General features: G+C 41.0%; 1 protein-coding gene and 1 non-coding gene across 9 annotated transcripts in view; both read left to right on the top strand.

Moving 5' to 3' along the window:
• ZNF106 (zinc finger protein 106) overlaps positions 1–16,130 on the top strand; it is a 78,213-nt gene that overhangs the window by 56,866 nt on the left and 5,217 nt on the right. For all 8 annotated transcript variants that reach the window (XM_054532631.2, XM_024232499.3, XM_024232495.3 and 5 more), the window contains 6 exons: positions 6,547–6,663; positions 9,653–9,844; positions 10,619–10,681; positions 12,062–12,181; positions 12,695–12,766; positions 13,548–13,619. In XM_054532631.2, coding sequence (XP_054388606.1) covers positions 6,547–6,663; positions 9,653–9,844; positions 10,619–10,681; positions 12,062–12,181; positions 12,695–12,766; positions 13,548–13,619 — 636 coding nt within the window. The remainder of the gene's footprint in view (positions 1–6,546; positions 6,664–9,652; positions 9,845–10,618; positions 10,682–12,061; positions 12,182–12,694; positions 12,767–13,547; positions 13,620–16,130) is intronic.
• On the top strand, positions 6,984–7,087 carry LOC112129320 (U6 spliceosomal RNA). Its single transcript, XR_002911722.1, has one exon. It is a non-coding gene; the product is annotated as a U6 spliceosomal RNA (small nuclear RNA).

The following is a 16,130-nucleotide window of genomic DNA, read 5'->3' as shown; positions in this document are numbered from 1 at the left end:
ATTTAAAATTATATACAATATGTTCTTAATTTCTTTAAAAGATGGAGATATGTGAAGCAGAATTTATAAGGCTATCATTAAGTTTATAACATAGGTGGAATATATGTGATAACAGGAACATAAAGAAGGGGGAGGGAATGGAGCTGTGCTAGGACAAGGATCTTATATTTTACTGGGAATAAGTATTAATTTGAACTAGATTGTTATAATTTTAAAAATGTAATCCCTAGAGGCACTGGCTCACAACTTCAGTGTGCATCACATTGACCTGGACAGCTTGTTAAAACACATTACTGGTCCCCACTCCCAGAGGTGTTTTTTTTTTGTTTGTTTGTTTTTTGTTTTTTAAGAGACAGGGTCTCACCATGTTGCTCAGGCTGGTTTTGAACTCCTGAGGTCAAGCAATCCTCCCACCTCGGCCTCCCAAACTGCTGAGATTACAGGCGTGAGCCACCACACACAGCCCTTCCCAGAGTTTCTGATCCAGTAGGCTTGGGATCAAGCTCACAAATTTACATTTCTAGGCCAGGTACTATGGTTCATGTCTGTAATCTCAGCACTTTGGGAGGCCAGAGCAGGAGGATTGCTTGAGGCCAGGAGCTCAAGACCAACCTAGGCAACATAGCAAGACACTGTCTCTATAAAAAATAAAAATCAGCTGGGTGTGGTGGCGCACACCTATAGTCCTAGCTGTTTGGGAGGCTGAGGTGGGAGGATCGCTTGAGCCCAGGAGTTCAAGGTTATAGTGAGCTGTGATTGTGTCACTTCACTACAGCCTGGGTGACAGAACAAGAACCTGCCTCAAAAAAGCATAAAAATTAACCAAAACAAAAAGAATTTACATTTCTAATAAGTTATTAAGTCATACTGATGCAGATGGTTTGGGGACCGCACTTTGAGAAATACTGCCCTAGAGTAATTAGTAAAAGAATAATGCAAAGAGGATCATGAGGTCAGGAGTTTGAGACCAGCCTGGCCAACCTGGTGAAACCTTGTCTCTACTAAAAATACGAAAATTAGTTGGGTGTGGTGACGCACACCTGTAATCCCAACTACTCAGGAGGCTGAGGCTGGAGAATCACTTGAACCCAGGAGGCAGAGATTTCAGTGAGCCAAGATCATGCCACTGCCCTCCAGCCTGGGCGACAGAGCAAGACTCTGTCTCAAAAAAAATAGAAAAAAAAAAAAAAAGAACAATGCAAAGAAATTGAGCTTAGAAAGTCAATTGAGGAATTAAAATGGCGAGCTAAAAATATACTTAAGGCTGGGTGCGGTGGCTCACGTCTGTAATCCCAGCACTTTGGGAGGCCAAGGTGGGTGGATCACGAGGTCAGGAGATCGAGACCACCCTGGCTAACACGGTGAAACCCTGTCTCTACTAAAAATACAAAAAATTAGCCAGGCGTGGTGGTGGGCGCCTGTAGTCCCAGCTACTCGGGAGGCTGAGGCAGGAGAATGGTGTGAACCTGGTAGGCAGAGCTTGCAGTGAGACAAGATAGCACCACTGCACTCCAGCCTGGGCAAAAGAGCAAGACTCCATCTCAAAATAAATAAATAAATAAATAAAAATATACTTAATACAAGAGAAGGTAGAAGGAGAAATAGAGGAATAAAAATGAGACAAATAGAAAGTAAATAGCAAATTGGAGACCTAAATTTACCCATATTTAATAATTATATGAAATGTGAGTGAACTGACACTAAAATCAAAAGACAGAAATTGGCTGGATACAAAAGTAACATCAAAATCTTTGTTGTCTACAAGAGACACACTTTTATTTTTGAGACAACGTCTTGGCCTGTCACCCTGGCTAGAGTGCAGTGGCGTAATCATAACTCACTGCAGCCTCGAACTCCTGGGCCCAAGTGATCCTCCCGCCTCAGCCTCCTGAGTAATTGGGATTACAGGCATATGTCACTATGGTTTGCCAATTAAAATTTTTTTTTTTTTTTTTAGAAACAGGGTCTCGCTATGTTGCCTAGGCTATTCTAAAGCTCCTGGGCACAAGCAGCCCTCCTGCTTTGGTCTCCCACAGTGCTGGGATTACAGGCATGCACCACCATGCCCAGGCAAAGAGACATACTTTAAATGTAAAGACAAAATAGGTTGAAAGTAAAAGAATAAGAATGGAAGAAGATATACTATGCAAATAGTAACAGAGCTGGAGTGGTTATGTTAATACTGAGCAAGCAGACTTTAAGACATGTGACTGGGCACTGCGGCTCATGCCTGTATTCCACTTTGGGAGGCTGAGGTGGGAGGATCACTTGAGACTATAAGTTCCAGACCAGCCTCGGCAACATAATGAGATCCTGTCTCCACAAAAAATAAAAAAATGAGGCAATCATGGTTATATGTACCTGTAGTCCTAGCTACTTGGGAGGCTGAGGTGGGAGGATCATTTGAGCTGAGGAATTTGAGGTTATAGTGAGCTATGACAATGCCACTGCACTCTAGCCTGGGTGACAGAGTGAGACACTGTCCCTTTAAAAAATGAAAAAGACAAGGAATACTACTGGAGAAAGGAGGACATCCCATAATGATGAGTCAGCACACCCGAAAGATATAACAATTATAAGTACAGGTACCTAATAACAGAGCTCTAAAATACATGAAACAATAACTGATAGAACTGAAAGGAGAAATAGACAAATTCACAATTATAGTTGGGGACATTAACAACTCTTTCTCAATAATTGATAGACTACTAAATAAAAAACCATGAAGGATATACAAGAACTGTACAACACTGGCCAGGTGTGGTGGCTCATGCCTGTAATCCCAGCACTTTGGGAGGCTGAGGCAGGTGGATCACTTGAGGTCAGGAGTTCGAGACCAGCCTAGCCAACATGGCGAAACCGCATTTCTACTAAAAATACAAAAAAATTAGGCTGGCTGTGGTGGCTTAATGCCTGTAATCCCAGCACTTTGGGAGGCCAAGGTGGGCATACCACCTGAGGTCAGGAGTTTGAGACCAGCCTGACCAACATGGTGAAACCCCACCTCTACTAAAAATACAAAAATTAGCTGGGTGTGGTGCGTCTCAAAAAATAAGTAAACTCTGTCTCAAAAAATAAATAAACAAAAATAAAAATACAAAAAAATTAGCTGGGCCTGGTGGTACGTGTCTGTAATCCCAGCTACTCAGGAAGCTGAGGCAGGAGAATCACTTGAATCTGGGAGGTGGAGGTTGCAGTGAGCTGAGATTGCGCCACTGTACTCCAGCTTGGGCAACAGAGAAAAACTTCATTTCAAGAAAAAAAAAAAAGAACCGTACAACATCAGTAACGATCAAGATCCAATTAACATTTATAGAACATTCCACTCAAAACTGCAGAATACACATTTTTTTCAAGAATGGGCACATAGAACATTCACCAGGACCACATGCTGGGCTATTAAATAAGTTTCAATCAATTTAAAAGCACTAAAATCATACAGAGTATGTTCTCTAACCACAATGACATTTATTAGAAAGCAGTAACAGAAATCTAAGAAATCCCCAAATATAGGGAGATGAAAATAAAATTCTTCTAAATTATTGTGGTTCAAAGAAGGAATCACAAGGGAAATTAGAAAATACCTAACTAAATGAAAATGCAACGTATCATTCGTAGGATGCAGCTAAAGCATTGCTGAAAGGGAAATTCGTAGTTTTAATTGCTTCTATTAGAAAAGAAGAAAGCTTTAAAATCCAAGAAACTAGAAAAAGAGGCTGGGCATGGTGGCTCATGCCTGTAATTCTAGTGCTTTGGGATGTTGAGGTGGGGGGATCATTTGAGGCCAGGGGTTCAAGCCTAGCTAGGCAACTTGTACAATCCTGTAAAAAATTATACAAACTTGTAAAAAAAAATTGTAAGCATATTTTGGCAATAAATAGTCTTACATAAAACCGGGGGAAAAGCTGTAACTTAAGATAGGACAAACATAGGTTTGGTATATGTTGTCAGGGGCTTACACCTTTAAATTCCTATAGCCAGGTGCAGTGGTTCATGCCTATAATCTTAAAACTTTGGGAAGCCAAGTTGGGAGGATCACTTGAGCCCAGGAGTTCAAGAACAGCGTAGGCAACATGGCGAGACCTCATCTCCCCAAACAATTTAAAAATTAACTAGGCATGCGCGATGGCCCACGCCTGTAGTTCCAACTACTCGGGAGGCTGAGGTGGGAAGATTCCTTGAGCCTCGGAGGTCAAGGCTGCAGTGAGCAGTAATCATGTCACTGCACTGTAGCCGGGAGGCAGAGCGAGACCTTGTCTTTTAAAAAACAAATAAATAAATCCCTAAACATACATTGACAAAAAACAAGCAAGTCTTTTAAAAAGAAATACAAGTAACTGAAAAAAATACAATCTTGCAAATAAATGCAAATTAAAACCAAAGTACAAGGAATACCATTTTTACTCACAACATCAGCAAAAACTCTTTTAAAAGGCTTTTCAGTATTAAGGGTTCTAACATGTAGTCTTTGGCATAGCAGGACCGTACACTAGTGAAAAAGATTTTGTAACCATTTTTTGACATCGAGACATAACTTCATACAGTAAAGCACACAGATTTTAAGTATACAGCTTGATGAATTTTTCTGCAGATATTTGTTTGTATAACTACCACGAAGATCAAAACAGACCATTTCATAGCCCTGAAGCTTCCCTCAAATGCCTCCCTGGGCATAACCTTCTTCTAAAGCTAATCACTATTTTGACTACTGTCATAGATTACTTTTGTCTGTGCTTGGCTGTCTTATCAGTATAACTATACCACATGTATTCTTTTATGTCTAGCTTTAGCTCACCATGTTTGAAAATTCATCTGTATTGGTACATGTGCCAATAGTTTGTTCTTTTTTTATTACTATGTAATGTTCAGTTTCCCCTATAAAGTTACAAAAGATCTCATAGGATTAACCGGAAGCAACATGAATCTTAATATTTAGGCATATTTATTGTCTTTTGCTGTATCTTACAATTTCATATATGGCACTTATGTTTGTAATTTTTTCAGGGGAGAAATTGAATAATTTAAGTGACTGACTCTTTTAGGTATGAAAGAAGGTTGGGAGAGGAGATCAATGGATTTGACAAGCCACAGCTTTTCTCATCCTACCCACAGCTTGTCCCATCCTACCCAATTGTAACCATCTTGATTTTAATATCTACAGCCAAGCCCACTTAAAAAGCTACACCTGGGTCTTCAGTATCATTCAACAACAAATTTTTTTTTTTTAATTGAGATGGGGTCTCGCTCTGTCGCCCAGGCTGGAGTGTGGCGACGTGATCACTGCTCACTGCAACCTCCGCCTCACTGGTTCAAGCAATTCTTCTGCCTCAGCCTCCCAAGTAGCTGGGACTACAAGCGCTCACCACCATGCCCAGCTAATTTTTGTAGTTTTAGTAGAAACGGGGTTTCACCGTGTTAGCCAGTATGGTCTCAATCTCCTGACCTCGTGATTCACCTGCCTCGGCCTCCCAAAGTGCTAGGATTACAGGCATGAGCCACTGCGTCCGGCCTCAACAACAAATTTTGAATTTACTATGTCCTGGCCCAATTCTTTGTTCTAGGTAAAGACATTTGCTAGTACAATCTAGTTGGAGGAAGTTGGTAGAAATCATTTTCTGGCCGGGCATGGTGGCTCATGCATGTAATCCCAGCACTTTGGGAGGCCGAGGCGGGCAGATCACGAGGTCAGAGGATCGAGACCATCCTGGCTAATACGATGAAACTCCGTCTCTACTAAAAAATACAAAAAATTAGCCGGGTATGGTGGCGGGCGCCTGTAGTCCCAGCTACTCGGGAGGCTGAGGCAGGAGAATGGCGTGAACCCGGGAGGTAGAGCTTGCAGTGAGCCAAGATCGCACCACTGCACTCCAGCCTGGGCAACACAGCAGGACTCCGTCTCAAAAAGAAATCGTTTTTTGAAGGTCAGATCAAACAGTGGGTATTAAATCTGCATGTGCATCTGAATTACTAGGGAAATTTTTTAAAACACAGATTCTAGAGCCCACCAAATTAAGAGTCTCAGGGATGGGGTTGGAGCTTGGGTTCTATGTATTTTAAAAGCCTCTTGAGTAATTTAGCCCAGCTAACCTGGCACCAGTTTGAAGGAGACGTTTGGGAGCTATTGAAATAGAGAATCAGTTGTGGGAAACCACATATTTGATTAGTGCATTTATCAAATATGTAACTATAATCCTGATTTTCCTCTTTAGATGTCAAAATACAGCTTTGTCTTTTATATTTGGCCTCTTAATTTAAGAGGCTAAGACCCAACTCATAGTACCCTTTGAAGAATTTCTACATTCTAAGTTAGAAACATGGGTAACATTACTAGAATTTATGTTTATTTTTCATATTACCTACAGCTTGGAAGTCTTAGGCCTCATATTTCAAAGGAGAAACAGATCTAAGATAGTCCCCTACAAAATAGAGGATGTCACATTTTCTTCCACATAAGAATCATTTTAAAGTCTGCTTTCTGGAGGAATTGTTTTTGACATCTCATTTGCCAGTACCCTCTGCTGATTAAAGGTTGTGTGCTTTTATCAGAGCCGAGAGTGTGTGGAGCAGTTACAGCTGGAAGACCGGGTCCTCTGCCTCCACAGTAGATGGCGAATCCTCTATGCGGGACTGGCAAATGGCACTGTGGTCACCTTCAACATAAAGGTTAGTGGTTGGAGGAGAAAAGGCTTACTTCCCATGCACTTGAAAATAGTGTGAGCATGTGTGGGAAGAAGTAGCAGGCAGGGATTTTCCTGTTTTCTTCTGTGAGGAAGCAGCAGAATTAACCGCTACTCAAACACAGTTATCTTCTGATGTAAGTGAAACAAGATCCTCCATTCTCTCTGCTTCTACTCAAATGTTCCAGGACCAAAATGTAACTCCACTAAATTAAACCAAGTCTGAAGATTTGGGGCCAAATAATGAGTCATGGATTAAACTAGTCTGTCTCAATTTAAGAATGACATCATAAAAAATGAACTTAAGTGCTCACTTCGACAGCACATACACTAAAATTGGAATGATACAGAGATTAGCATGGTCCCTGCACAAGGATGACACGCAAATTCATGAAGCATTCCATATTTTTAAAAAAATGAAGAAAAATGAATTTAAATTCTGTTGAGTATGACATTGGTGTGGTTTGGCACTGGTTTAGGGTTTCATGAGGGCGGCCCATCTGTGAGGTGAACTAAGAGGTTTGCTGTAATGCCCATATGGCTTCATTCTTTCCTAACCCAGAGATAAATTCATTTGTTGACCTAGCCTTTATTGAGCATCTGTTACGTGCTAGGCCCCAGGATAAGGTTTAGTTTTTGATGGCCCTATGTGCTTTGTTAAGGTAGTTGGACTTCATCTTACAGGCTTTAAAGTATGAGAGACATGATCCCATTATATTTTAGAAAAAGTCACTGGAGTTGATAAGATTGGGAAAGATTGATATTAGCAAAGGCAGGGAGATCATTTAGGAGGTTTTGTAGTGGAAGCTGACATGAAAAAGGTTAAACAGGATGAAGAGAAGGGAATGGAGGAAAGATATAATCTAAGAGGCAGAATTGATAGGTTTGATTGCTAGTTAGTTGTGGCACCATATCCTCTGCTCATCTTGTAACCGTATGTTACAATGGTACTATTACAGTGTCATTCATAGGCTGCATGCTAGCTGGAACTAACAGAAGGTGTGCATTAAAATATGTCATGCTTTCTGCCTACAGGAAACTTAAAAATCAAGCTAGAAGAATCTAGCATGTATATAATCAAGTGCCAAGTGATTTGGTCTGTTTGATATGATACATCACAGAAGGGCAATTCGTGAAGATTTTTGCATTTTAGATGCAGACAAGTTCTAAGTCTGAGTAAGTTGGATTAGGGCAATAGAAATGGAGAGGAAAGTAAATTTAAAATATTTTAAAGGCTAAAATGTGATAATTACCTAATTATCTTCTCTTTTGTGAGGTTATCAGAAGTAGACAGAAGTGGTTGGATATGGTGGCTCATGCTTATAATCCCAGCACTTTGGGAGACTGAGGTAGGAGGATTGCTTGAGCCCAGAAGTTCGAGACCAGCCTGGGCAACAAAACAAGACCCCTGTTTCTCAAAAAAAAAAAAAAAAAAGCTAAGTATGGTGGCACACGCCTGTAGTCCCAGCTACTCAGGAAGCTGAGGCAGGAGGATTGCTTGGGGCCAGGACTTGAAGGCTGCAGTGAGCTATAATCATACCACTGTACTCAAGCCTTGCTGACAGAGTGATACCCTGTCTCTCTCTCTTTTTTTTCTTTTAAGTAGTAGACAGAAGTAAGGAGCAAGACAATCTTGAGGCAAAATGATGAGATGATGACAAGAAATTCAAATGGAAAAGTTCTTTAAAGGATTGAAAAGCCCTGGAGAAGATGGTCCTAGAGACAGACATTTGAGAATCTCTGCATAGATGTGAATTTTGAAGATGAGGGCTGGGTTCTTTCCTAGGTTGCCCGTACTCTTAGAATGTAGTGCTTCTGGAGTCACAACAGAGAGCCAGTACTGTTTACCAGGGCCAGTCCACCTTTGGGTCCTGACCTCCATTCAGTCTGTCTCCCTAGCACTTCAAGACGGCTGAAATTATTGCTCAGCAATGTAGGCTCCCAGCTGTCACTTTCTGCTTAGTTTTAGGAGCCTTACTCCAGGCGTGCACCTAAAGAACTTTTGTGGAAGTGGGAGGCTTAATGAACAGGGTTGGTTGGGGCATGAAGGAAAGAAGTCTAAAATCTGAGATAAAAGAATGTTTTGGGATTCAGGATGTGACCCTGCGACTCTGATATAATTAGGCTTCTATAGTCTACTAAATGATGTTGTGAGAGATGACATGGAACCAGGTGCCAGAAGAACATCATAATAAGGTGGAGAATTTAGGCCAGGTGTGGTGGCTCACGCCTGTAATGGGAGGCTGAGGCGGGCAGATCACCTGAGGTTAGGAGTTCAAAACCATCCTGGCCAACATGGTGAAACCCTGTCTTTACAAAAATACAAAAATTAGCCAGATGTGGTGGTGGGTGCCTGTACTCCCAGCTACTCAGGAGGCTGGGGCAGGAGAATCACTTGAACCCAGGAGGTGGAGGTTGGAGTGAGAGGAGATGGCGCCATTGCACTCCAGCCTGGGCGACAGAGTGAGACTCCGTCTCAAAAAAAAAAAAGTGGAGAATTTGAGACTTACTGAAATTACCTAGGAAGATAATTCTAAATAGAGATTTTTGGAAACAGCCTGACACATAGATTGCCTAAATTTTGGATGACAAAAATAGTTCCTGGGTCTATGTCAGGGAATATGCACTAGAGTTTGAAAAAAAAGGTTCACCCTTCATTATTATTAACTTACAGGTGGTGAAAGAAAGCATAAAAAGAGAACCAGTTTCTAATTAGGATGGAGATGGTGTGGGTTGAAGTTATAAATGAGTTTATAATGTAAGCGTTTGCCCTCCTCACATCAGGGGATAGGGGAGGTTCAGTAAAAACGGTTGGAGTGGGAAATAGCAGAGATGGATAAATTAAGGCTGCACAGTGGGTATGAAAATTTGAGTACAGGTGACAGAAATGAGAGTTTGTACCAAGGTAATGATGTTGGTTAGTTGAAGTTTTCCAGCTAAGTTGCTTTTAGCTGTTATCTTGGCTTATTTTCCAGAACAACAAACGACTTGAGATCTTTGAATGCCATGGCCCTCGGGCAGTCAGCTGTCTTGCTACAGCTCAGGAAGGTGCCCGAAAACTGCTGGTCGTGGGGTCTTATGACTGCACAATTAGTGTACGCGATGCCCGGAATGGACTGCTCCTCAGAACTCTGGAGGGCCATAGCAAAACCATTCTTTGCATGAAGGCAAGTACAGTGCAAGAGAATAGGAGTTGTCTGGCACAAATAGAAGGGTTTTGAGGCCAGGCGGGGTGGCTCACATCTGTAGTCCCAGCACTTTGGGAGGGTGAGGCAGGGGGATCGCTTGAGCTCAGAAGTTCGAGACCAGCCAGGGCAACATGGCAAAACTCCATCTCTACAAAAAAATACAAAAATTAGCGGGATGTTGTGGTGTGCACCTGTACTACTTATGAGGCTGAGGTGGGAGGATCACTTGAGCACCGAAGATCGAGGCTGCAGTGAGCCATGATTGTGCCACTGTACTCTAGCATGGGCGACAGAGTGAGACCTTGACTCAAGCAAAGCAAGACAAAACAAAGAAGGGTTTTAAATGGCATTTCTCATGTTGTCTCATGCGTCATTTAGAAACACCACCTTGGAAAGAGCAAGGAGATTGTAAACATTTTCTTTACACCAACATCACCAAGTGATGCACTTTCATTTGAGAAACAATGAGTGTATTTTGTTATAGTGTGGGTATACTCGAATGCCCTTCTAGGCTCCTTCATAATCATTCTGGAAAGGTAACAAACCTAATAATACATTGTTAGTTCATTAGCATGCTTGGTAGGGGGGTGTAAGTTTCAGCTGAGAAAATTCGTCTGAGAAACTTTTATACCTAGTTCATTGTGCTCATCTCAAAATAGGATGGAAATTAGAATTCGCCAATGTGTATTACAAGTTATAGAGAAAATTAAGAACCGTATACAGAATCTGACTTGTTTAATTTTTTTCTTTAAGGTGGTGAATGATCTCGTGTTCAGTGGTTCCAGTGATCAGTCAGTCCATGCCCACAACATTCACGTAAGCTATGTTGGTGTTGTGTAAAGAAACCTTGAATAAAATAATGGTTAAAGCTTGATGGTTTTCTTAAACCTCTTGCAATTTAAATTAAGCCCTTTATCCACTGAAGGGATTCATAATCATCCCTATGCATATGCTCTTGGATAATATTGTGTAACTTAGAAATTCTACCTCATCGAAGTTTTTAATGGTGGACAGACAGGCTTTATGTAAGGTTTAGTTTGAATGCCTCATTTAAACTTGAAATAAACTGAGCAGCTGAGGCTTTCAGAAACTGGATATGATATGTAGTTAAAATAGAACTAGTAAAAACAGCTGAGAGCTGGGCCCAATGGCTGTCACCTGTAATGCCAGCCACTCAGAAGGCTGAGGTGGGAAGATCACTTGAGGCCAGAAGTTTGAGACCAGCCTAGGCCAAATAGTGGCCCCATCTCTTAAAAATTTTTTTTTGTAATTAGCTGGGCATGGCAGTGCGTCCTGTAATTCCAGCTACTCAGGAGGCTGAGGTGGGAGGATTATTTGGGCCCAGGAGTTCAAGGCTGCAGTGAGCTATGATTGCACCACTGCACTCCAGCCTGGGTGACCAAGTAAGACCCCATTTCTTTCTTTCTTTTTTTTTTTTTTTTTTTTGAGATAGGGGTCTCACTTTGTCACCCAGGCTGGAATGCAGTAGTGCGATCTTGACTCACTGCAGCCTCAACCTCCTAGGCTCAAGGGATCCTCCCACCTCAGCCCCCCAAGTAGCTGGGACTAATGGCGTGAGCCTCCATGCCTGGCTAATTTTTTCATATTTTTTGTAGGGATGGAATCTTGCCATGTTGCCCAAGCTGGTCTTGAACTCCTGAGCTCAAGTGATCTGCCCACCTTGGCCTCTCAAAGTGTTGGAATTATAGGCGTGAGCCACTGCGCCCGGCCTGTGAGACCCCATCTCTTAAAAAAATGAACAACAGAAGCAGCTGAGAGACTGTTCTCAGGTCATAGAGGCAGCTTTTTGAAGCTCAATTCCTGGTTCATAACCTCAGAATAATTCCCAACTGATAGACTTGTGGTCTAGATCCAGTGAAATGAAAAAAGTAAAAGTACTTGGAAGGCTATAAATACAGATAGAGTTTTGGCCGTTTTCTTTCCATGACTAATATTAGAGTCTTTCCATCAGGACACAATCCATATATTTTGTATATGTAATAAATGATTGTGGGATACATCTGCTATTAAAGTTAATACAATTGTATTAACTGTATTTGTACGGTTAATACAATCAATTGTATTAATTGTATGTGTACAGTATCCTCAAAATTATGTGTCTTAGAATTATAGAATTATAACCAGGAAGGAGTCTTGAAAGTCAGTCTGGTGACTCTTACTTCTCTTCTGACATAGACTGGTGAGCTCGTGCGGATCTATAAAGGTCACAATCATGCAGTGACTGTGGTGAATATCCTAGGAAAAGTGATGGTGACTGCTTGCCTGGATAAATTTGTTCGTGTCTATGAATTACAGGTAGAATTGATATTCAGTATTTTGCTTGAATGATTTGGGGAGACTGTCTATTTGGGTTTAGTGTTGATTTTTGATACAGTAAGGTGGGATGGAACCCAGGAATCTGTATTTTCACAAGCATTCTAGATAATTATGAACAGCTGGCCTGTGGACTGCAACTTTCAGAAACTGCTCTAAGATACTTGATCTGGGTCATGGGTGTCAAAACTTAATTTCTGGAGAGCAACTCCAGTCTCTTAAAACCTGTCGAGTTCTTGTGTGCAGTTTCAAGTTTGAAACTCTGATTCTAACAAAATTGATTTTATTACTTCTAATTACCAGCTCCCTCCTTGAGTAGTAGAATGTAAAAGAAAAATTGCCATTAGAATATATTTCTGTTAGAATGCTACTAGTGCTTCCACTTAGCGCCTCAGGTGTGGTTTTAAACCTGCCAAAGGCCTTTAGGGACTGTACTTATTAAATGCAAGGTATAAATAACTTCAATTCTCTTTCTTTTTTTTTTTTCTGCCTAAGTCTCATGATCGATTACAGGTTTATGGAGGACACAAAGACATGATTATGTGTATGACCATCCATAAAAGCATGGTGAGTGTTGTCATGTAAGATATTTGCTTTTGAATGTGTTTGCTAAAAAATTCTTGTCACTTCCAAAAGTGACATCTGCTTCTGATATGCCTCATTGTTAAGTACCTTCCCATCTCTTGGCATAATAGGGAAGTAACCAGGGGACAGTGTTGAATATTCCATTGTCTATTAACAGCCAAAATTATTACAATAAAAATGGTAGTATCAACTACAGTTTAATAGAAGGTAATTTTAAGATGCTTCAAAAAGTTGAGTGGTGCCTTTTCCAGAGACATGATCTGAATGGAACAGTGGAATGCAGTCAGGAGATTTGGCCAATGTGGCATGGTTACAGCAGATCTAAAAGTAGAAACCAACTCACGTAACCCTGCTAAGCCTTGTTTATTTTATTTTTTAAGTTATGGAGTTGAACCAGAATGGATGTTTTTCAGACTCTGAGTAATAGAATCCTTTCTTTTCCAGGGAAATACAGGTGCCTAACATAGAGCACCTGATAGAAACCAGGGCTACCCCAGTTAAAGTATAAAGGACAAGTGGGTGCCTCTGAGCCCTGCCACTCCTCTCTGCCCTGGTCCCAAGTGGCTTTCTAAGGAGCACAGCTGCAAAATACCTAGACTAGAAGATCTGGAAAATACTTCCCCATTCTCCTACTCTGGAGCTGGTTTTGATTTAGGTGTTTGTTTTCTTGTAGCTGCTGCAAGGAGCTTGTGACTCCTGTTTTGAGGGTGTTTTGTAGTTTGTGTGTATTTTGGTCTGATATTATAAACCTCTCTTTCTCCAGATTTACACTGGCTGTTATGATGGCAGTATTCAGGCCGTGAGGCTTAATCTGATGCAGAATTACCGCTGTTGGGTAAGGAGTGAAACTCTTCCTGTCACTGGACTTCTAGAGGTTGCTTCACCCTAGGCTAATTGATAGATCTTCATTATCATCAGTGTCGCATTTTTATATTTTAGCATATTTTAGCATCTACTTTATGCCTTACACTGTAGATCACAGGTTGTCTCCTAGGTGGTGGTTTTGTTTTATTATAAAATCAATACATGCTTAGAAAACAACAGTACAGAAATATGTGAAATAAAAAGTGGAAGTGCTTATTTTGGTAATGGCACTGCCCCCTCTACTCCTGCTCATCAGAGATTACTAGTGTTAATGGTTTGGTTTGTGTCCTCATTGGTTTTTGAGGAATAGGCAAATAAAAAAAATTTAAGGTGTTGTAAGTTCTAAACCTTAGTTCATCAGGCTGAATTGTGTGGTTTTTATTTTGGGGTTAGGACTGATGATTAACCCTTAAAATTTTCACACTATTTCTTATAAGCCTTAATTTTTTTTCGTCAGTTCTAACAATGGTAGCTTTTCCCTAAAACCCTTAGATCCTTTTCAGCATTGATGGCGTGAACTTGACACTCTCCATTTTAAAATTCGACTTTACGCTTGTCCACAGCTTAGTGACTTTTTAGCTCTTTACATATTACTGTCTTTGCTTTTTAATTTTCTCAGTGAAGGCAAGCAAAATCTAGTACAGTTCCTCTTTATCCAAGGGGGATACGGTCTATGTTTTTTTGATGTGATAATCAAGAGGGCTAAGTGACTAACAGGCGGTAGCGAATATAATGTAGATATGTTGGACAGAGAGACAGTTCACATCTGGGCGAGATGGAGTGGGATGGCAGGAGATTTCATCACACTGCTCAGAATTATGTGCAATTTAAAACTCAAGAATTGTTTATTTTGGGAATTTTCCAATTAATATTTTTGAAGATCAGTTAACCACAGGTAACTAAAACCTCAGAAAGTGAAACCATGGATAAGGAGGCACTACTGAATGACAGGATCCAGAGTACACAAATAGAGTTAATCTATAGAGAGAAATGGGGAAGATACCTCTGGCTTTATAGAGAGAAGGATGGAGTAGTACTGACAGAGGAAAAACTTAACTTTGCATTACTTTTTTTGTTTTGTTTTGTTTTGTTTTGTTTTTTGAGACAGAATCTCACTCTGTTGCCCAAGCTGGAGTGCAATGGCACGATCTCGGCTCACTGCAACCTCTGCCTCCGGGGTTCAAGTGATTCTCCTGCCTCAGCCTCCCTAGTAGCTGGGAACACAGGCACCCGCCACCACACCCAGCTAATTTTTGTATTTTTAGTAGAGACAGGGTTTCACCATGTTGGCCAGGCTGGTCTTGAACTCCTGACCTCAGGTGATCCGCCCACCTTGGCATCCCAAAGTGCTAGGATTACAGGCGTGAGCCACCATGCCCGGCCGGTTTTTTTTTGTTGTTGTTGTTTTTTTTTTTTTTTTGGTAGAGAAAGGGTCTCACTATGTTGCCCAGGCTGTCTCGAACTCCTGGGCTGAAGTGAACCACCCACCTTGGCCTCCCAAAGTGCTGGGATTACAGGGTGTGATCCCACTGAGCCACCATTTAGGAAGCGTAAGACACTAGCTTATGCTTTCTAATGCATGAAATTAAGCCACGTTTATAAGTAAAATTATAGCTTAAAAAAATAAGTAGGTATTCATAAGATTGAGATTCAAGTGACAAAGGTTGTGAGTAAAGTCGGGCTTCCATGGCAAACACAGTATTCTACAATAAATATTTCCACAAATGTAGTATTCTTTATCAGACATTTTTATTTTCACATTTACATTCAACAGTTCTTAGAATTGTTAAAAATAGCCCTTTCAGGCCAGGTGCGGTGGCTCACACCTGTAATCCCAGCACTTTGGGAGGCCAAGGTGGGCGGATCACTTGAGGTTGGGAGTTTGAGACCAGCCTGACCAACATGGTGAAACCCTGTCTTTACTTAAAAAAAAAAAAAAAAAAGCAAAATTAATTGGGCATGGTGGTGCACGCCTGTAATCCCAACTACTTGGGAGGCCGAGGCAGGAGAACTGCTTGAACCCGGGGGGCAGGGGTCAGAGGTTGCAGTGAGCCGAGATCGTGCCACCGCACTCCAGCCTGGGCAACAAGAGTGAAACTCCATCTCAAAAAAAAAAAAAAAAAAAAAAGCCCTTTTGGTATTATAGGAAAGGTATTTGCCTTTTGTATTGAATAAACTAAGATAGAAACTCAATTTTATGATGGCAACATTAAAAAATACAGTTTAAACAGAATTTTATGGTAATTTATCCATAAATATTTGCTGGCCTTTCCTGATTTAAGAAGTTGTAATTGCTACATTAGTGCTGTGCCCTCTCAAAATATCAAAAGATTTTTCCAGTATTTTCAAGTTTCCTCATTATACTGATATTTTGGTTGCCTTGGCTTTGTTGTCTTTTCTAGCCAAGAATAAATTTGAAATAAGGGGCTGGCTTTTTGCTTCCATAGTGCTTATGGGATCCAGGTGGGGGCTGTTCTGATTC

The sequence above is a fragment of the Pongo abelii genome, chromosome 16 (genome assembly GCF_028885655.2).
Source record: "Pongo abelii isolate AG06213 chromosome 16, NHGRI_mPonAbe1-v2.0_pri, whole genome shotgun sequence".
NCBI classification, from domain to species: domain Eukaryota; kingdom Metazoa; phylum Chordata; class Mammalia; order Primates; family Hominidae; genus Pongo; species Pongo abelii.
Note: the sequence above shows the minus strand (reverse complement) of the source record. Positions and strands in the feature narration are given on the sequence as shown.